This window comes from Clavelina lepadiformis, chromosome 4 (assembly GCF_947623445.1).
Source record: "Clavelina lepadiformis chromosome 4, kaClaLepa1.1, whole genome shotgun sequence".
NCBI classification, from domain to species: Eukaryota; Metazoa; Chordata; class Ascidiacea; order Aplousobranchia; family Clavelinidae; genus Clavelina; species Clavelina lepadiformis.
In genome coordinates, this window is record NC_135243.1 from 946,571 (window position 1) to 968,987 (window position 22,417).

Below are 22,417 nucleotides of genomic sequence, written 5' to 3' on the forward strand. Positions count from 1 at the left end.
TTTTGTTTTGATTTTTTATTCAATTCCAGTTAAGTTAGGTTGGACTTAATTGTTGTTTTGAGCAAGTAATAAGACATTGATAATAATTTTTCAGGAGATTTTATTGTTTATCTCAACACTTCACATCCAATCATCAAGGAACAACTCGGTCTTCAACTCGATAGGTGTTCACTGTTGATGTCTGAGGGCAAGAACTTTGCTTTGGAGGTAATCGATGTGGAAAGTTTTGTAAGGTTTAATTAAACTATTTTGTAAACATTTGCACATATCCATGGTCTAAGCCAAGAGTTGACAACTTTTTTCCTACTGTGAGGTTTCACGATTTGGCACGAAGCTGGAAACAATCAAATTAATCTTTCCATACCTCGATTACTTCTAGCTTTGAAAACTTCATTATTTCTCCATTTTTTAATTTTCGATAACTTAAAGAGCAAACTATCAGTACAGTCAGACCTTGTTAATCTGAACCCCGAACAACTGGAATTCCCACTTCTGACACAAAACTACTAGGAACGGGTTTCTTTCTATGCATTTTACCTCTAAAATCCGGAAACCCTGCTGTCTGGGAACAATTGAGCTAAATAAATAGAACAAAATCTGATATTAAAATCTAATATGATAATCTAAACCGAATTTCGAAGTGCGGAGCGAAAAAATGGTTGTGAACGCAAGTTTTTTGTCTGCTTGTCATAGATTTTTGTCATGACAAAAACAATAGCCAATTATCTACGCATGATGAAAGCAGCAGTTTTATTCCTAGGACTTCTCTAATAGGCTTGAATGTCAAGTACAGTAGTCCTACAGTCACAGTCCAGCAGCACGGCCTGACATTCACCACGAAACATTTTGCCTTATTGTTGTTTTGATTCCGGTTATTCGGTTACCCTGCTAAACTGACATTTTGTAGCGAAACAAAGTGGTCCAGAAAAATGAGGTCTGACTGTACACAAATTAAGATAATAATATAATTGTTTCCTAACTTTATAAAAAATTATGCATATTTACATACAAAGTCTGTATTTCTATAGTATATGCACAACTGAAGTGTGTGTGCAACATCAGTACAAACCACAAATGGGCCATGCATTATTTATTAAATTTGAGTGTGCTTTTCTGTCAGACTTTGTTAATAATTATCAAAACGTGATAAGACGTCATAAAATATGGTGTATGTATGTTTGGTAATTATACATTTGGCACACGATATGTTTGACACATAGAATATATATGATGTCACTAAAATGACGTATTGAAATACAACTTTACATATGTTACCTTTAAAACCTTTTTCCGTGCAACGAACAACCAATTGCGCTGATAACAAGCAAAAAAGGTTTCTTAACTTTCAGAAAATTTCACAAAGAAGATGCCACTAAAAAAAAATTTTTTATATTTTTTTTTATATTTATTTGTTAATATTTATTTTTTGTCACTTTATTTAATCGTCTTTTTGCATATTACATAACAATTCAGTTTCTATACGGTCTCCTTTAAAACACTGAAAATTAGTTGGCACCTGGATAGTGCATAATGCATTGATAATTAATTAATAATTGTCAAACTAGCTTAATGATATATCAGTATCACAGTGTTGGTCATTGTTGGATATCTGTGCCATTCATAAATATTTACCGACGTGCATAGGTCAAAGTTGGACCAGCTCTAAAGGCTTGGTACAAGACAAGATTTGCGCAATCTTCCGGCTCCTACTCTGCGGAGGGCTCTAATTTTTGCATCACAAACTTTCGCCAACGCTTCAATGAGTGTTACAACCCCCTCGTGTGGATAGGATGCTTTCCGTGTATGCTGCTGTGCGGACCGCCTTACTGTGTAAGTCTGATATTTCTTCCAACATTAGATTTTAATGGAGTTATGGAAATCACAATTCGTTTAAACGTAACTAGGCACTCCGTATTTTGATCTTTACAATGCAGTTTGAAATAATTAAGATCATTTTGGTGTTTGTCCTTAATTAAAACCACAGTTCCTTGGAAAAAATTCACTTGTCAAAATGGTGCTGGTTTTGGAAATATTTCTTTTACTTTTCAAGGTTACTGGTAAGTTTACTTTGTGTGGACGCCACATGCCGGATGTTTAATGTAGGAAGCAACCAACCATGTATTTCAGCAATCTGCTAAAACAGGATTTTAAATTAAAAATTAATTAATTTAAAAATTAAATTAAAAGCAAGATTTTATGATTTCTTTGTTATTTCTGCTTTTTATTGTGCTTTAAACTTCTTGACTCTTCTTGTCTTTATTGAGACATAATTGAAAGCGGAAGTGATGATTATTGGTCTTATTTCCTCTGTTTGGGATTCAATTATGATTATATTTGGTGCGTGTCAAGGCAACTCTGAGAATTTGTTTCAGCTTCTCAGTTTCGACGACTGGAGTTCACTATTTTCCACAGAATTCTGCTTTGCTTTAACTTGCACATTTATTCCATCACAGATTTATAGAGCGATGAACTCAAATGACTTTGACTGCCCAATTCGAGCGATGGTCACTTATATTGAAGGTGTCAATCAAGCAGAACGACAACAATTGGCGCAGATGCTGGTACGAGCTTACGTGGACGGCATGAATGCAGTCTCCAACGTCCAACCACCAGGTAATATTTTGGGTTCAATCCCATGAAAATGAATTCTGGATTGTGATATTCCTTCTACCAAAAGTCAAGGCTTAACATGATACTTTAAGTTGAATTTACAAGTTTTCACTGGAGTTCTAAAGTTCATGATTCTTATTTAGTTGTATGACAAATATGGTACATTTTCAGTATGATTTACTTTTTAATTATCTTAAGCTGTTGGGCAAGAGAGTTAGCAGAGTGTTTCTGTGATTCAACTTGATTTGTCTATTTCAGTCCCACCGCCGTACACAGAACAGCCTGCCCCTCCACCATATTCTCCCAGCGTTTGATTTCTATGGAAGGACTATGGCATCATCGCAATATGATTCTTAGATTTTTAACTTTTTACTCTGAATGTTGAAATCAAATTGTCACAACTTGTCCAACTAAGATCAGGTCAAACGTGACAATACTTTATGTGTTTTGCTCATTTGATGGCACAGCAAAGTCAAAGGTTGCATCATTTTTGAGGCAATAAATCTTGTTTTTCAGACTTTGGGAGTTGAGTTGATTTCTTTTGTTTATAGATTGTGACTTGTATTCATTTCTAGATTTTGTCTTTCCTCATTCTCTTCCTAGCATTGCCTTCTTACCTTGTGTATTTGCATATTTTTTATTGGATTTTTCAAGTAAATTTTTTTTTCCTTTGTTATTGCCAATTTGATAATCACCAACCAACCAACAGCTAAATTCTTAACCAAATCATTGGCTTTGTCGGTTATATTCAAACTATTGATGATTGGTAACATGATGTTATGGTTGTTAATAATGTTTCTATGTGCATATGACCGCTAATATAGTATCATTGAATCTAATCCAATACCACACTGCATTGTTATTTTAGCATTTTCTACTTTGCTTTCTCGCCTTGTAATTACTTGAGTGTGACGTGTAACAGCGTCTGCTATGTTGGCAAGGTGTGACGTCATCGAAGCTTGTCGTTGGTGGTTTTGTAATACAGTGACGTAACAACTTACATGAAAGGCATTTAGTTAGTACATGGTATTAAGCAGGGATGATGCCACAAAGTAATACTCTGAGCTTCTACAAATCGTTTTCCGCTGGATGGAGCGTCGGAGCACTCTTTTCATGCAAAATGACTGAGCGCAATTGGTGGGAAGGAAATGGTTCTGGTCTTTCAGTTCCGGATTCGTCACAATGCCTGTCTATCTTGACGGTTACGTGGAAATGAGTGGTCGGTGATGAGGATTGAGTCGAGTGACGTCTCACTAAATATAGTCATAATCATGCCTTAACTGTGATTGTTACGTCATAAGCCAAACAGACCGATCAAATCGAGTAATGACATGACATCTTCGATCTGTGGCTGGGTGGGGGGAAACTTCATTTGTTAAAAAATATTTAATAAATTGCAGATTAAACATCAGCCAATACCACGGAGGTCTTTCTCGAAGCAGGGCACTTTTGTATTGTGACGCCATTTCCGCCAATTCCTTCCAATCGCGTTCAGAATTTCCGAGTTGCTCAAGCAATAAATCAAACAGACCAAGAAACCCTGCCGTGTCATAGAAAACAATAAGTTCTCTGAAATTCGTCAGAAATGTATTAATCAAAACATTTATGGCTCCGTCAGTGAAACGCCAGAGTGCTATGACGTCAATACACAAATGGTAGAGAAGCGCAATTATGTGCAGATCGCGATTGTAAAACATGTAGTTAAAGCTGCCAGTTGCATTCCGGAGATGAAAGACAATTCTGACCGCACAATCGAAGGAATCAACAAATTTACCTGAAATGACTGAAAGATGGCGTTGACGTAGAAGAAAGCGATTTCACCAGCGCCATCTCCCGGACTGAGAAAAAACAAGATGTAAGTAATTCCAAGAAGGTTGAAAAGAAAGAAAGCCGCCTTTACTGCTTTTGAATACGTCACTGCACTTTCCAGCGAGTTCTGCTTGATGAGTTTAGTGACCAAAATTCGGACGACATTCACCATTATCAACGCGTTGATCTGTTTAGAAGGAAATAAATGTTTTAATTCCAAAGCGTCATAAATTACTTGGTTGATGGTGGATGAACCGTGTTGATCCAGTAGATAGTAAAACAAATAACAAGATATAAGCTGACTGCACTCAGAAGGTTAACTTTATTTTAGATTCTTCTACACGAGCTTTCGCAAGCATAAGTTACTTCTTCAGGTTTACTAAGAGATGGCAAAAATTATTTCAAATAAGTTACTTCGAGTGACTGGTAGTTCTGATCTTGACTGCTATTGCCAATGCCTTATTCTGATCATTGTTATAATGTGACGTCATAAAAAACTTACCGCGAACAAGACAAAGATGGGAATCTGGTAGAAATATTCGACCCAGGTGTCTGTCGGGTTCTGCATCCAGCATTCTTTGTCCTCATAAACCGCTTTGAGCACTGCCCATATAACTGTGATTGGGATCGGTGTGCCTGCGTCATAGCCATCTTGTGTTATTAGTAATTAATTAACATGTTTTCGGTGAAAATTTGTGCTGAACATATCTGATACAAACAGCTTAATGAAACAGGTATAAGCTTTGGTTTATGCAACATCTCAGAAACACGTATAAAAACACAAAAGACTCCTTTATACTCCTACAGCGCCATTAACAAAACGTTCCTAGCGCAATCTAAAAGAGTTAGGACAAGTTTTAGGATGTTAATAGTCGGACCAATTTTAAGTTGCATGACATATATGACATTAAATAACCTGACTAAGTCAATGGTTGAACAGGATTTTGTAGAAGTCAAAGACAATGGCGGTAACAATGGACTTATCTGACATCACAATAGTCAGTATGTGTGTAGGTAGCTTTGAGACTACCACGTGACCATGATACCCTGTCACCAAACTTGGCAAAAATAAATAAATGTGTGATAAAGAATAATTGTTTCTTCAGAGCCGACTGCAGGTCGAAACCCACTGACTCGTAAAATGGGGATCGAAATATTGATCAAAGCAACTGTAATTAATCCTGACTTACCCCAACCTAGCACCATGTATAGCTTTATGCTGAACCTGTCGTACGTGTAAGCCATGACCACCATCATGTGAAGGTAGACGCCTTCCACGAACATCCAGCAGTAGGTGGCCACTTGAGAGTAGATGGAGATGGCGGCCAGGACGCGACATAGAACCTGGAACCAAACCTGGGTGATTGTGTGAAGAAGAAGTGGCGCAAACAATTGTGCAGACTTGCACATATTATATAAAGATATTTCTTTACCAAAAAATGTCGATACAATAAACCGTAAATTTGTAATTAAACTTAAACTTAAACATTTTAATTAGCTTCGTTGTAAGAGTAATGGTAAGCATAACATATCGTTTACGTCATACTAATTACGTCAAAATACCTCATTGTTTTTTCTTGTTTGGTAGCTGGTGAAGAAACTATGAATTAACCAGATGACGTTTTGTAGAATGAGTGACGTAGCAAGATTCCAATGAATGATATTTCTCCAACACCGGATGCTTCTACAACGTGATGACGTAAACAAAATGACGTATGCATGCCGTAATAAAGCCGAAATAACCTATTTTTGCCAAGAGAACAACAGAATTGGACTTCACTTAATGCTTTGTATAAAGTGTTAGCATAGAGTTTATGCCATAGAGTCCTCCCTATACAAGAGATATTTTTCTCACATTAGTCTTTTAACTTTCAACATGCAAACCATACACTTTCTTATAACCAGTTTATTATGATTGAATCGTTGCAGAACTTCCATCGCGTAAAGCCGCGAATTTTCGTCATCACCTCACTGTGAATTTTCCAAAACTTCGTTTAGGTCATAATTGAATTTACTTGAAGCCACAGTATAATCATGACTCAAGGTCTCAAACGGCTAAGACTGAGATCAAAGAATACGGGGTCAATGACCTCTAAATCGAGTTATCGCGATGTTTTAAAATCGATGTCGTCCGCCATAGATGTACCTGAGTCTCCAGAAGAGTAAAAAAGCGATGATCAATGTGAAGAGGGAAAGTCCCCTGCCTACATAGGTTATGATGACGACAATCTTGAGATGGGCATTGACGTAATCTTCGGCAGGGTCACTCTGAAATTTAAAAATCCTGTAAATCAATTTTTAGATTTAAAAATTTCTATCCCATCCCAAGCGATGTTAGTATTGAATGATATAATTCGAGACAAGCAAGCAATCTTGACCATATAAATTGATAAAGATTGTTGAATCTTAATTGAATTTATTTAAAGTTAATTGAATGTAAGTTCTATTTGTTGTTATTCTTAAATTATTAAATCTATCCGTGCAGGTTATAAAATTTTAATGTGAACGCATTCATGCAGAACTGACCGAGTCCGGTATGGGACGACAAGCAGTAAAATTAATGCGAGACCATCTTCCGTCTGATTTACACTTGCGAGTCGCGTTAACTGGATTTCAAAGAAAGTAACTCATAAGAATGTTCCCTTTATTTTCAACGATAACCTTGTAGGCTATCAATTGTCATATAAAATTTCAAGTTTATCTATTTGTAAGCAGTAATATATGCTGCTCCATTGCAATGAGAATATAGAAAGTATACTGTAAATAACTTAATGTCGTTCAGGTTATAACCCTCGTACATGAATTGTTGTAATGAACTCCACTGAGCTTCTTAAAACATCTCGTGTAGGCAATGCCGCCACCAAGCGTTTGGGGAAAGCAGACATCCGGAGGAATCATGTTGGTCACGTGGGTGTTGACGTAAGAGCAGTGACCTTTAGCAAGGAAAGTAAGGTGAGGATTTTGTGGAAATATTGAGTATTTCTAGTTTTGTGAAAATCTCAGATTGTTTGTGTGTTTGTTAGTTGAGATTGAGACAAGAGATTGTTTCGTCATAATATTGTCATACCGGGTACTTTGGTGTAATTTTGACAGAATTCGGCAATGATGACGCAACTCGTCTGTTTCTCTCCCAGAAACTCATTTTCTTTATCGTGGGGTTCTTGGCTGGGTGGAATAGGAAAAATAAATACAGTAGTAGCATGTTCGACTAAAACAAGACGTCACAGAGAACTATTATGACATCATTTTCGATATAAAGCGATTACCTATAATTGGCGCACATCTTGTCCAAGTTTATTGAAGTGATCCCACTGACCATCAACTGAAAAAGGAATAAAAACAATGAAAAATATAAAAATTAAAAATCAATCAACTCTATACAATCCACCAGAAGTGTTGTTGATATTTGAAAGTGACGTAAGAAATGAAAGCTCGCATCCTCACAGCGGTGATATAAAGCGAACGTCAATTTCAGTACTTGTTACGTCATCCTAGTTTATTTCGCATTTCAGTTCAAATGTACAACAGGATTTTATGGTTTAGTTTTTTATATGACTCAGTATCAATTAGTTTTATTAATTTCAGAATAAAACATGAAAAATGTTTTTAGAAACGAGAATTCTATTTTGATCATGTTCTATCAGCTCTATACTTATTCTATTCTGTTTATTTTAAGTTTTTTTTTAAGTCGCAAACATTATGACAGAAGTAATGAAACATGAAGACACCCAAGGTTAGTAAAAGGTTGAAGATAAATTGTTGAATCTCTTATAGAACTTTTTCTGTCAAAAAAGCCGCAGAAAATCACGTGCGCTTTTGTTTTTACCGAAAGTTTGTTTGCTCAGAAACAAACGCAGAGTTATAAACTACAGCAATTGTTATGTGATAATTACATTGATAAACGACAAAACTCTGCATGTCTTGGTTAGTTGACAACCTACAAATGCAAATTACAGCAACATGGTCACATTGTTAGGCGCAAGATGTTATATTTTATCACCTATTTTGAACTGTGATTTTACCTGTGCCGCCAAGAAAGCCAAAACTACTGGAACTGTTTGAAAATTCATTTTTATAAGAATGACACCATTGTCAGTGATGACATTACTTAAACAATCTCTTAATTAAAATTTTTCTTATACAGGCCTATAGCTAATGCAAAAAAGCGAACAAAATTTGTTTAATTTCATCCCGACTACTTTATTAATCAAAGCATACTCATTAATTCCTGAACACATCTTCTGCTCGGGTTATATCTGTAAATCAGACACCTCGCACTAAAACTGTTGCTTTTATTGCAACAACATACGGACTTTCTATGGCTATAACATAGACTTTATAAACTTTTCATTATGCCTAACTTATAAATCTTTCTTGGAAGACAGAAAGTGAAAACAGTCATGATTGACACGAGCAAGTCGAACATTAAAAGTTCGAGTAAAACAACTGACCGCAAACATAAAAGAAACAACTGAGCAGAGATTTCAATGAACACGGCAGGCTCCATCAATGCAATATTATAAATCCACCACGACACCGCGTCACTCTACAGCCCTGCACTGAACTAACTACCCAAGCATATGTCAAACTACTTTATCAAGAAAATTTAATATTGCGCGATGCCATTTCTTCTGAAGTTGGACTATATCCAATTAGATTGTAAATTCGAGGCCATATTAAGTATTCACTTATAACTCAATAATGCAATTTTTCTATTCATTTGTCTTTTTGCAATTCTGCCAATAAATCTTGATCTTCAAAACTTGGATTGTAATTTTGTACAATTAAGTCATCTTTTCTTTATAAACCACGATTTCTGAGTGTCTAGCTGCGCGTGTCTTCTTGCAAACGAGAACTTTTCAACCTATAATTGTAAAAGAGCTCGTTTGCTGTTATCTTCTGGAAAGTTTATTTTTTTACCAGTTACGAGTGAAAATTACAGAAGGAAATTAAAGAAAATCGTTAAGTACAGTACGAAAGTTATCGCGAAGTTAAATTAACGCCTTAGTGTCAGATTTCGTCCGCACTTGCCCGTAGAAGTCTTGTATTTTTAGATTCTTTTATATTGTAGGAAATTGTGTCGCAATAAAACCATTCCTTTCAGCAACTACTCCACAAGGAAAATTTTGCAACTAAATTTAACAATTTTTGAAAATTTGTAAGTTATGAAAAGACAGCATTTTAATGTTGATTTATCTGTTCCTGTTAACCTCATCAAAGACACAACTGTTTCGAAGCATTCGTCATATATACTCCCCTAAGCAGCCTACTTCCTTGCAATGCAAAGCACTCCGGTACAACTCGGAAGGAATTTGTGAGTGAAAGCGCCGCTTACGAGAAACTAAATCTTTGCGAGGTGCGTTGGTAATACCGCCTCTGACGTCAAGCAGATCCTACATCAAACTATGTACATAAATCAACAAACAAGTTTCTATAAAAATGCAATATTTTAAAAAACATTTAGAAGAAAATTGCGTATTAACATGAATCCGTAGAAAGGCTGAAACTTCCCGTTGATGTTCGTTCTTATTGTTAAGTAACGATTCATTTGGTAACAGATTCATTGTAGGTTTAGTCCCCGCATGTTGGCGCTGTGTTGGATTTTCACCAGAACCAACGCTGTATTGACGGTCAAACAAATTCCTCTCCAATTCCAACAATATTAACTTTGTTCGAATTTACAGATTGTCAAAATTCTGACGGTGTACTTCTGCACTAAGTGCAAGAATAGCAATTGATGTTTTAATAAAAGGCCGTTTGCGACATTTTTTGAGTAGACTACCTCTCGAAAAATTTTATCTTCCTTTTCTATTAATACTTCCCCTAATTATATTATTTCCAAACTATATGATATGACTTGTTGAAACTTTTTAGGTCTAAATACTTCCTGTGTGGGGCGGGAATTTAGTATAACTGAAAGCTGGATTGCATTAGCCGTTAGTTGGCGGTAGCTGCGATATTTGCTATAATTGTCAGGCCACGTTAGTAAATGCAAGCATAACCATGCACTGTTTATCTCAAGAATCTTGACAAGAAGTGTTGTGTTTGCAACATATGTCATGATAGACTCCAAAATTTATCTGAGAAACAAAATACTGACGCTATTAAATGCAGCCATAACCAAGGAGTAGGACCTATTTTCAAGGTGGGACATGTCTCAAATTTCGAAAAAGGGGGTTTCCCAACTCTTGAACAAGAGGGGCTCAAAACAGGACAACAAGTAAGATAAATTGACACAGTCGTTGAGTGTAAAAAATTTCGGTCCCGAGCTAGTTTATAAAGCGGTGACTACGTTTAATGCAAATATCTATTAAAAACTTTACACGGAAAATTTTGTTTCATTTCGTATCAAAACTTTCAAAAACTGTAAACTAACTAACTTATTCTTTTTTGACATCTTGCCGTTACTCCCTTACGCCGTACCGGCAATAACTCATTTACGGGAACTGTGTTCCGGACCGTTCCGCTTTTTTTCACCACTGTGTATACGTCATGCGTCATCATGCGTCATCATGCGTCATCATGCGTCATCATGTGTATACTTCATGCAAAGCAGTCGCATTGCTACGATGGACGCGAGGCAGACTCCAATAAGCCATTGGCAGATGATGATGATGATGATGATGTGATCTTTTAGCGCTAAGGCAAAGTTAAATCGTGGAGATTCATTTTCACCGCGTCATAGTTATTCTGAAACAGCGGCGTAACCTAGGTTTTAGCTGGTTGACCATCCAGGCCAAAACGGGAGGGACGCAAATTTTTTTATTTTTACACCTAACATATAAGGAAGAAGCTTTGGTCGATACTTCCGCACCGCAATGGATGTCTTTGGAGTTCTCATACTGAAAGAGGAAATTTTTGAGGTCTTACAAAAGCAAACTTAGCAATTATTATGCATCCAGGGCCCCGCCGAGTTTCGCTTTTCACCTTAACCGGCCATCATGAAAAGGTCGTGGTATAACTGCCAGTTTTTCGCTGCGCAAGAGAGTCAACTTTCCTGGAGAGTTTTCAATTGCACTTCAATAGGTTTATACCAAGTGCGTGTGCTCGGTAATGTTGCACGAAATTATCAATAATTATGCAACGTACGTAACCACGTAAAGGAGCTCCTGTTACAAACGTTTGCTACAAATTACGTTATTGCGCAAACTACCATCGATAGCTTTTATCTGTATGAATTCTCTGCGTAAATGCAATTGAAATGCGACATCTGCACTCGGCTCTTTGCCCACTTTGCCGTTTTTCAAAGCCGGACAATAGCAGTAAACAATGTTGGTGATGTGTCGTCATAACCATCCTTTGATAACTATTGATACAACCATAAAGGCTGCTAAGCTGTTAAAGTGATATCAGACTGCACAAAGCCCACGACAAATATCGCTTTCGCGTCTCATGCAAAAGTAGATCACGCACGACATCGACAAACTTACGAGTCTCAACACAATGATGTCAGCTTGAAAACAAAGCCTTTATATCGAACCTCTAAAACAAGGTTCTGACGTGCTGCTGTGCATTGTGTTGCGTATTAAGTTGTATCTTTTTCACCGTTTTGTTGTTGAATTAGTCTCAAAGCTATTATTTTTAGTCACTACATAAAATGATGTTCTTACAGCAGTCCTTAAACCTAGCATTGCTTGTATGGCGAAGGCTAGGGCTATTAAGTTGTTAGGTTAATCCGTTGCTGACTCCTGACTCAGAAGGCTGCTGTTTCAGTGTAAGCTAGCTTCGCTCATATATTAAAGGTTAAAACACGACCATCTTAGTTCAAGCCTTTAATCGAAAACAGTCCTGTGCGCGCAAGCATTGGAAAAGCGGAACTGGAGTGGTGAAACGAACGTTCAGTGCAGAAATCAACACATGCTATGAACGTCCCGAGGGCGCCAACCAGCGACAAACCAAACAAACACCCAACGGCGGCTACACTTGTGCAAAAAAAGAGCAAAAAGCGAATAATCCCTAAAAGGGAGCGCGTTCGTGGTTCCGTTCCAACGTTGACAAAAGATCTTTTGCTAGCTAAAACCAAATAAACAAATAAACTGCTTAACCTCTCGAGATCGTTCCTAATGAATAGGAGCGATCTCGAAAACTCGTGCCTTAATATGAGAGTAATAGAGCATACAGCTCATCTCGAGTCGTTAAGCACTTAATCAAGCGTAAGAAGCAAAACTTTTTCACTCCCCGCATTTTGATAGGACTACACAGTGAGCAGACGCTGGTATTTTAAAGGGGGCTTTAAAACAATTTTCCCCGCTCCTCAACGCGATTCAAAATACCTCACTGCTTGCCAATGTTCCCTCTAAGCTGCGCGCGTGCGCACTGCTGACACGGTTTTCGCGCACAGAAAATCTGTGCTGCGCACAAGAAAAGAATTGCCTGAAGTGAAAACAAAATTAACGCATAATAATGGCCACAGTGCGCACGTGGCACGTCTGATGTTGCTCACAGTGGTCCAAGGGACCGCTAAGGGAGTTAGTTTGTTTGCTCAGACTCGTGAAGAATTAGAGGGAACATTGCTGCTTGCTAACCTGGTTGTCATAAGCACGGAGTGTAAGCAAAGACGCAGTTTCTTTCCACATCTCAGGAACGCATAACAGCGACTGTTTTCATAAATTTCCAGCCGAACAACTCGTAGCGAAAGTTGCAGCAGGAAGCTAATCCCCTGATATAACTCTGCGTGTTTGATCTTTGATGTCTTGCCCCAACTACACGCCGCATTGTTATTATTATTACTGCTGTTATTTGTCTGCGTCAAGTTGATATAAAAATTTTGGTAGCTTATATTTCTGTTAATCATTGGTTACAAGGTAGAGGCACCATTCGAGGCATATGCTTTGGCGTACAAGCCATAGCACCAGTCTCATTAGATTTGAGCAGATATAAGCAATTTTGAGCTGAACTCTACAAAGCAATTAGCGATGATAAAAACCTACTTATAACGCTTGGGCAGAAATGTGATGGCAAAAATATGACACAAAACAAATTTCTGTCTTACAACAAATTTTATTTCCACAAATCTCACTCTGGATATTTCAAATCACAAAAAATCAGTAAATCTAAAATATTACAGCAAATTCACCATTCAACATAATGCAGTGAATATTTATTTGAATAAACATGTCAAACAATTATAATTATGACATCACTATTAGTTTATGAACAAATATAAATCAATTTTATCAATGAATTAGTAAATCTGTTGATGGCGCAACTGGTTGAGCGATCGCTCGATGTCGCAGAAGTCCGCGGTTCGAATCCCGGCCACGACGCAATTTCTTTTATAAAAGTGAATCGATGTGAGGCAGAAATTTTTATAAATTTGAGTAAATAATGAATTTCTGTTTAAAAATGAAACCTACTTACCATTATTACGTCAGCAGCGATTGCGCGGAGTGAGATAGACGCCATAACCAACAACAACTCGCAACCGCTATAAATTAAAAGTTTGGTTAAAAATTAAATTTCTGTGCAAAGTTCAAGTTGACACAAACATGACAAGATATAAAGAATACCGAGCCATGAAGCTGGTCAAGAGCGAGTTGAATTTTTTGTTTCTCGCTCGAATTTGCGGAGAATCTTCCATCTTCGAAGCAACCAATCATGAACAGATCTTCTTCAATTTTAGCGAAAAATTCTGGTCCTGGAATGTCTTTGATTTTGTTGCCACTGATGCTCAACACTTTTACCTGCAGATGAAATGTTTGTAAACTACAACCTGGTGTATTGGTGAAGCTAATATATTACTACATACAAGTTAACATTACCATTAATTGGTTAATAACTAACCAGCACCACGTGGTAAGATTTAGGCCTAGCCTACTGGTCCAACACAAGTTCTTGGTTTTTGAACTAAATAGAAATAATTTTGAGCGGCCAATTAAAACAAGTATCGAGTATTAGTTGAAGAAACAAATCCTGATAATAAGTTCGCAAAAATATTTTCAGTTTTAAAAAAATTGAAACTTTTTAGTTGACCCTAAAATTAACTGGTACATGTCAGGCTAAAACTGATCCAACAACATTTTGTCAATTTTCATTAAAAAGAAGGAAATTTAAGCGACCAAGTTTATCGCAGGTTCCACATTCCTTGTAGATTCAAGTAATCACTAAACCATCGCAAAAATATTCTGCAATTTTATGTAAATTAGCACAAAATATCCGACCTACACTGCCCAGTAATCTCAACAAACTGCCTTGAAAAATATCTTCGTACTAGCCATTATGACGTCATAAGGACAAATGTAAACAACTTTATATGACGTCATATGCTGTTCTAAGCAAACGATAAAAAGTTGAATAAATCGTCAAACCTTTCCAGGCATCTCAGAGATCGCCGAAATTAATCTTTCCACATCATCAGGGGAGAAGCATCGGATCAGATCAAGCCACTTTAACTCCTTTTGTTGTTTCCTTAAAACGTCACAAAAGATCGCGGCTTCCGATGATGACAATTTCAATGAAGACAGACTCATCCTTGTTGGAAAGTGCAGTGACGCCATATTGAAGAGTTCCATGTCGCTGGATTCATTTAATTCGCATAAAAGCGAAATATATCTGCGTATGTTGTCAACTAAACAAACATAATAGTTAATTATTTACCGGTTGTAGTTCGCCGCGTTATAAAAATAAATTTAAGACGGAAATTTTTCATGTTTAAGCAACAAAGTCAAGTTGAAAGCGAAAACTTACTTTTCTTTAAATTAACTGTTTGGGACGAATTAAAAAAAGAAGCAGGCATTTTAAACTGAAGATAAACTTAATACAACAACCAGAATTGATCTAAATGACATTTGGCCTATTTAGCCGGCAAATATTTTCACCAGAATCACCGGCAGCCTACTAAGCTAGGCTCTGTACACTAGCACTGGCAATATGTTTGCAATAGGCATGTAAATTACAAAACTTACTTTTAATTGGCCTAGTAGGCTGCTGTATTAATCTACCAGTGATTATGTGGAAATATTTCCCGGCTAAATAGGCTACATGTCATTTCAATCAAGTTTCACAAAATATTATCACACAAATATTTTCACAGCATCACCAGTCTGCCAGCAGCCTAACTGTACTAGGCCAAGTAAAAATAAGTTTTGAAATTCAACATAAATGTGTGTTCTGTTGCACATAATGCATGTCTATGGCAAAAATACATAACATGCACATGCAGTTTATTCATTTATTTGCAGATTTAGGACAAAGTCGGAAAATAAACTTACCATCCCAATCATACCACTGCAGTTTCTCAAAATGTACCAGCTGCGACTTTAGTTCTTCTGTCCAAATCCTCCTCTTCTCAGCAACATCTGGAAATAAATTATTATCAAGCTTAATACTGACAGGTGACAAATATAGTCTAGGCCTATACAAAATAGCTTGCAAGTAACTGTAGGCTAGAATGCAGTGAAATGTACTAAATAAAACTACTGCCAATTTTTTTGCATATAAGCCTACTTGCTGATTTGCTAAATTTGCGTTTTTTTAACTGACTGGATGCCATTTACTGAAGTTGCATTTTTGATTTACCAAACTGGGCGAATGGCTGCTCACAAAACAGACAACTATTTTATCTTTTTGCTGCTGATTACTAACGTTCTAAAACAATATTTTGATACAAATTTGATAAAGTGTAGTTTCCGAAATAGGCACAGTATATATAATGTTGAAAACAAAAAATTGGTTGTAGTAATATTTTAAGACTGCATGTTAAGAGCAGTTGCTAGAGGATCTTTTATTTTATAACGGTTATGTATTACAATTACAATGCATTGTTTTAAATAATATGCAAACTGTGCATGACACCGTTTTATTATAAAGTACATGGATCACGAGCAGTCAGAGGTGGGCACTCAGTACGTAGAAAGTACCATTGGTAACGGTACTTGGCAATAAAGGTTCCAACGGTTCCGGTATTTGGTACTATTTCAAAAAAGTAGTCCGGTACTTTGCCAGTACTGGGTACCAAACTACTGGATCATGTTACAAGTGCAACTTTTGCTGATATTATGGCCCCGCTAAAGGTTACTTCAGGTCAAAAACAATGTGAACTCACTCTATGCGACTTTATTAGACATTTGTAGATTAAAAAAGAGCAAAAAACACTAAAATTGAAATCAAGTTTCACTCAAAATGAAATTTTAAAAAACAAACTTCTGAAAACCTTGAAGTAATCATTTTAGAAGTACCAAGCACTGGGACAAACTTAAATTTCTAGAAAAAAGTAATTCAGTACAGGGATTCTGTACTGTTCTCTAAAAGTACCGATGGTATCGGTACTGAATAAAGTACCGCAATAAAATAATTTGGTACTATAGTACTGCTCACCTCTGAGAACTGTACTAAGTCTTGCTCAATAACCGATGTTTGATTGGTGGGGAATCATCTCTGAGGTCGTGTAAAAACTATCTTCTAATATCATATTAGCAAAGAGAAATGAGCGAAATTATTACACTGCATGTTAATGCAGTACACTTCGCTTATTATGACTGTCTTTGGACCAAACCATTTTGGTTACAATATCGGAATAGTCATAATAACCAAAGCTGCAAGCCTGATACATTGCCATACACCAAGCAGTATCGACACAGTCAGAAACAAATTGACTAAACTTTCTAAAATCTCATACATTTTTTACATGGTGCGAAAGAAAACTCACATGGCACAGTCATTCCTGTCACATTGCATAGTTGACAAAGAAACATTGGGGGAATAAAATTGAAAAAGTGGTCGTAATACTCAAACACAGGTCATAGTAAACAGAGACATTTGTATGGCAAAGTTTGGCACTATATCAACATGGTCATATAAAGCGGGTGGTCATATTAAACCGACTTTATTGCATATAAATGTGTAGCACACCATATGGTGGCTATCATTTTTTTACATGAGTTGGTAGGGGCGGCCAGTGTAAAATAACACAAGTGTTAGCCTAAACCATATTTCAGCTATATTATTTTCTGTTGGCCGAGACACTAAACAGAAACAGGTTTTGCTTGCTTTCGTAGTAGTGCTGTAATTGATTTTGTAATAATAAGGAGAGGAGTACTGAATCAGTTTATGAGTATCAAAACCAAATTTTTGAAAAAACAATCGAAACATTGCGACCAAGCCATGTATTATAGTATTGTAAACGTTTGTATTATACAGATGAATGTAACAGTGCTTTTGCTCCAAATTAGTTTATTCTAATTTTCTGCTAGTATGTTTAGTTGTGATTTTCAGTGTCAAAATACTTGTATATAGCAAAATGGCAATATAAATGATTTCCTGCTGTGACACAAAAACTTGTAAATTAGTATTTAATTTGCAATGCTTTTTCTCTATTTTATATTTAATGAAATTTATATTCTTAGAATGACAACTCATTCGCAAAACAGCCACTGAAGTATTCTTCCACAACCTGCACTCAACCTCAGAGACATGCGCAACAAACACGATGTCTATCTTAAGTGGCAACCAATCCACAAACATCACATGCATTTGTTTGACGTGAAGACCACCTGGTGCTGCTAGAAAAATGCTTATCAAACTGCAACAGACCTGAGTGAACTGTGTGTCAAACCAAAACCGATGAAAATCAATGAAAAGCCTTATTTAAGTACCGGCTTTTCACAGCAGTTACAATGCTGAAACTGATCAATAGTCAACCCAAAAGTCAACCCCTGACTCTTACTCCAGTAACAACTACAGACTATCAGCAGTGATCCCATGATTTTGCAATGGACATTGTTTATATTACTGTAAAAATGTTCATCATTACCCTTTAAAACAGAGTAAACATTGTATACTTGGCAGCATTTGCCACAATGAGACACTGACAAAAGAAACATTTCATACTACAAGTACATGTTTATTTATTGTCAGGGCTGGTCTTAGGCCATTGCCAGTGATTTAAACAACTTGGGCTCCATGCCCCTTAGTACCAAAACAAAATTAGCATTTCTTTGTGCAAATGACAGTGTTGTTAATTTGTTCTCGAAGTGTTATTGTCAATGTTATTATTTAACTTTCTTGAAAGAGAATGTGAACTTGGTGAAAACATATCACAAAGCAAAGCTTTGATGAGAGCTGATTTGCAAAGAGTTTATATTTGGTTAACGTTGATATGAATATTATTCCATTAAGTTATTTAAAGTTAAGTTATATTATTCCATTAAGTTATTGGCAAAAAAATGCCCACCATCAGTTCTTGCATTGGGTTCGTGCTTAGTAAGGCCTGTCCTGTATACTGCACAGCACAAAAATGACAATTTATGGACTGACTGTGTTGAATGACGTGGATATGATAATGCACAAATTACAGTTAATGCCAAAGGACTTACAAACAATGCACGAAAATAAATGTACTCAATATTGAGCTTTATGCCACCCAAATAGATGTGTGTAATTCCATTGATTCAAGTAATGTACAAAATGTTGTATCACTGTTTGTGTAGCAATTGTAATACAGTAAAAGCTCATGAACTTGATTTCATTTGCATGAAAATTCAAACAATTTAAGGCAACTTAAATTAATAAAATGCATGTAAACTACTAATAGTAACTGAAGTGTACTTTTGTTTCCCCAGAGCATAGTTAGCACTAATTATCTCAACACCTAAAGTTGTCTAACTCAATGCCTTTTCAACTCAAGATATGATTTTAACTTTAGCGTATCACATTTAAGAACTTCAGCTGAAGGTTATTCTCAAAATATGCAACAACAAATGGAAATAACTGTTATGTGAGCAATTTAAGAAACTAAACTAAGTGAGACAAAAGCAGTTGTAGAGCTCCACAGGCTAGTGTACAAAGCCAAGCATATAAGACTTAAACAGATATAGCAGTAGCACAGCAACAAACATGGGTGCTACATCTAATAACATCATCATGCTGTGTAATAGGCTACTTCTATCAATTCTTACTTTTATCTGATAAAATTTATCACATCTATAATTTACAAAAAAGAGTCTTTGTAAAAGATGATGAATGAATGCAACTATTATACCCCAGTCATGTGTTTATGGTTATTTGCAGCCAATTTTACCAGCCTATTATAACTGGAAATAGGTTGATTGGTCCTTATACTTTGTGCTAATAGGTTAACCACTTTTCGATGTTATTATTATGCAATTGTGTTTAAGTTCTTGGACCTAAGACAACAATGTCCATAAAAAATATGGGCAGAGCTTTCACATTGGAACATTTCTGAAAGCAGTAACCTAGGAAATTTAGCTTGAACGTCATAACATCTATTATATGCAACTTTTGCAGTTTGTTAACCAGTATAGTGTGCTAAAATATACAGTAGCTTAAAATGTGGGCAAAGACAAAGCAAAAATGATTAAAAAGGATTTTAATTGTAGCTCTGAAGTTGCAACTGATATGAAAGTATATTTGCCGGTAGCCTATACATAGGCTAACCACACAAACTACTCAGAAATCTATTCATATTTCGTTTTACATCCTACCGGATTCTTCACTATGTTTCTCATACACTGAAACATGCCCTAATCTTCGGCAACTTTTCTTGGAATATTACTAAGTTTTAGTCAGACATAAAACGTAAGTTTTTTACACATATGCTTATTACCGGTACCTTACCACAAGTTTCGGCTTTAGCATTATCCTTGTCCTGTGGTGATGACGGGATTATTCAGACGCCATGTAACCTCCATTAACCCATTAACAGTGATAGTGCCCATCTTAACTTCGCAACGTTTACTTTTAGAGTATAACTAAAATTTTAAACAGTTGTGCAAGTGGCAGTTACAGTTAACTTCATCAATTGCAAGTCTGGATCAGTTTGATACAAAATGACAACAATGAATCGATCACGTGACTTTGTTGTTATTTTGATTATTTTCATCGTAACCATTAGAGACGATGTTTCCATCAAACCTTTGGATGTTTTAATAAATCCTTTGCTATGTGCTTCGTAGTACTGTGGGATTGATTTACAATGAAAATTAAATTATTAAAATGAGCACTTATTTTGTATTCGACGCCAATTGAAATAAAATTTTATTCTTTGTCATTATATTATTGTGATACACGTTTCAGCCTTCCTTTTTAGCCTTCGAGGCCACATTTGCCCGTTTTATTTGTGGTAATTATCGTCGTAATTGTTTATGTCTTTGCGACCACCTACGTCGAAACAATTTTTCGTCCTTCATATTTAAGGCCTAAAATAAAATGAAAAACATGTGATTGAAGGGATACGTTATTGTAGTGTTTTTGTGGAATTAGAAGTTACGGGGATGTCAATTCAATGAACATCATATTGACAAATCTTGTCAAGTTGGAGCGAGCGCAATAGTATCATGACCCTTGCGGCGAAATACTTCATCACCGAGAGATACGAACGATACGATTGGGCGCTGGTACTTTTGAAAACTGTACCAAATTTCTTTGCAAATACTGTAACAAGAACAGAATGGTACAAACCGGGTATGGTTAGTCCATGGTATACTAGTTTGGAACAAATTTTTTGTTCCCAAAATTGTTTCATGAAACAAATTTTTGTTCCCAAAATGAAAAAATTGTTTCTGAAACAATATTTGTTCCGAAAATTGTTTCGATATTCTCTTCATGAATGGTAATTAAAAACAAATTTTGTTCCAACAAAAACTGTTTTTGAAAAATTGATACCGACTTCTAAATTCCCAGGAAATTTGTTTCACAAATGTAACAAATTTTTGTTTCGAAAGTTGTTAGGAAATTATAAAGATTTGTTACGAAACTTTCGCAGTCACAAGATGGCGTTAACGAACACTTGTACACTGAATATTAAATTTTTTTACTGGAACTTGAGCAAACTTGGCTAGTGGTATAAATTTTATTCCAGATTTTTTCTGAAAAAAACAACATGTTTGTTAAATTTGTTTCCTGGAACAAAATTTTGCAGCATGTAACAAATTTAGGCACAAATTTTGTTCCGAAAAATGTTTCAGAAACAAAATTTCTGACAAAACATTTTCCCAAACTTTCTGGAAACAAATTACCAACTCGAGTATGTAACAAAATTTGACTCAAAAAAAAAACTTCAACACCTTTGGCTACTGCCATAAATCTTAATTATTCCAAATTTTTCGGAGAAAACAAATCATGTCTCTATAATTAGTTTTCTGGAACAAATTATGGCAGTATGAAACAAATTCAGACGCAAAATTTGTTCCAAAGAATGTTTCCGAAACAATCTTTCTAACAAAAATTGTTCCAGAAACAAGTTTTATAGCAAAAAATGTTCCAAATATTTCATGGAAAACACTGACATAGACATTTCATGAAGACCGCTTTCCGTTTCCAGAATAAAGTAGGCCTACATTAAAGGTAAAAAAAAGAAAAGCTGTTCAAACCACTAAAATAACTTAATCGTTATTAAAGAGGCACAAATTTACATCCTGTGATATTTTCGAGTTATGAATCTGTTAAAAAAGCAATGTCGTATTTCAATCTATTTAAAAATTAAATGTCATTTCAACTATTTTGGTAAACTTGTACAATGAAGAGTTTCGTTTTGTTCAAATGAAGCATTAAGAGAAATGTCAAAACTGCACTCGGATAAACATATTTGCAATAACCTGTAATCATTTCAGCAAATTTAAATCTCCAAATAACTTTTTTATGTACGGTATCAATCCATTCAAAAATTAAACTTGCATATATTTCTGTCACTTTCGACAATTTTTGCAATGCAATTCATATTAGTAAACATTCATGTCAAGTTAAAATGTTGTTTTTACGCAAGATAACACAATGCAATTTAATGCAAACAAATCAAACATAAAAACATAACTTGCTTTGAAATGATCAAAAAGGGTTGTATTAGACTATGGTCAAGGTACAATGTTAATGATAAACACAGGGTTACTTTAACTTTAAACGATGCCTGCAAATATTTACAAACATCTTTATGCAATTGCCCGTTTTAAACAAACAATTATGAATTGTCGGATTTTATCTTTAAAACAAGTTTGCAGCACGTTACATTACAAACATATAAAGTTTCATCTTGATACATTTTATA

General features: G+C 35.7%; 3 protein-coding genes across 4 annotated transcripts in view; 1 reads left to right on the forward strand and 2 right to left on the reverse strand.

The window, feature by feature from the left end:
* Window positions 1-22,417, reverse strand: part of LOC143452345 (5-oxoprolinase-like) — a 117,713-nt gene that overhangs the window by 55,889 nt on the left and 39,407 nt on the right. The window lies entirely within an intron of this gene.
* On the forward strand, window positions 1,645-3,947 carry LOC143452338 (uncharacterized; the record flags this gene model as incomplete). The annotated part of the gene is given in 3 exon segments (XM_076953269.1): window positions 1,645-1,830; window positions 2,454-2,613; window positions 2,869-3,947. Coding segments are annotated over 3 exon segments (402 nt in total), but the record flags the coding sequence as incomplete, so codon positions are not given.
* LOC143451626 (corticotropin-releasing factor receptor 2-like) lies at window positions 4,019-8,576 on the reverse strand. The gene is made up of 11 exons (XM_076952328.1): window positions 8,442-8,576; window positions 7,686-7,741; window positions 7,487-7,584; window positions 7,218-7,352; window positions 6,946-7,025; window positions 6,566-6,687; window positions 5,983-6,103; window positions 5,610-5,775; window positions 4,922-5,055; window positions 4,385-4,606; window positions 4,019-4,150 (listed from the first exon to the last, which is right to left on the reverse strand). The coding sequence occupies exons 1-11, from the start codon at window positions 8,487-8,489 to the stop codon at window positions 4,019-4,021; spliced, it is 1,314 nt and encodes a 437-aa protein (XP_076808443.1). The 5' UTR covers window positions 8,490-8,576.

What these genes read in the sequence shown, in the direction of transcription:
- LOC143451626 (XM_076952328.1), bottom strand. Translation starts at nt 8,489, where the DNA reads ATGAATTTTCAAACAGTTCCAGTAGTTTTGGCTTTCTTGGCGGCACAG. An exon ending in AAATTACACCAAAGTACCCG is followed by an intron (nt 7,353 to 7,486) that starts GTATGACAATAT and finishes TCCTTGCTAAAG; the next exon opens with GTCACTGCTCTTACGTCAAC. An exon ending in AAACAAGAAAAAACAATGAG is followed by an intron (nt 5,776 to 5,982) that starts GTATTTTGACGT and finishes ACAATCACCCAG; the next exon opens with GTTTGGTTCCAGGTTCTATG.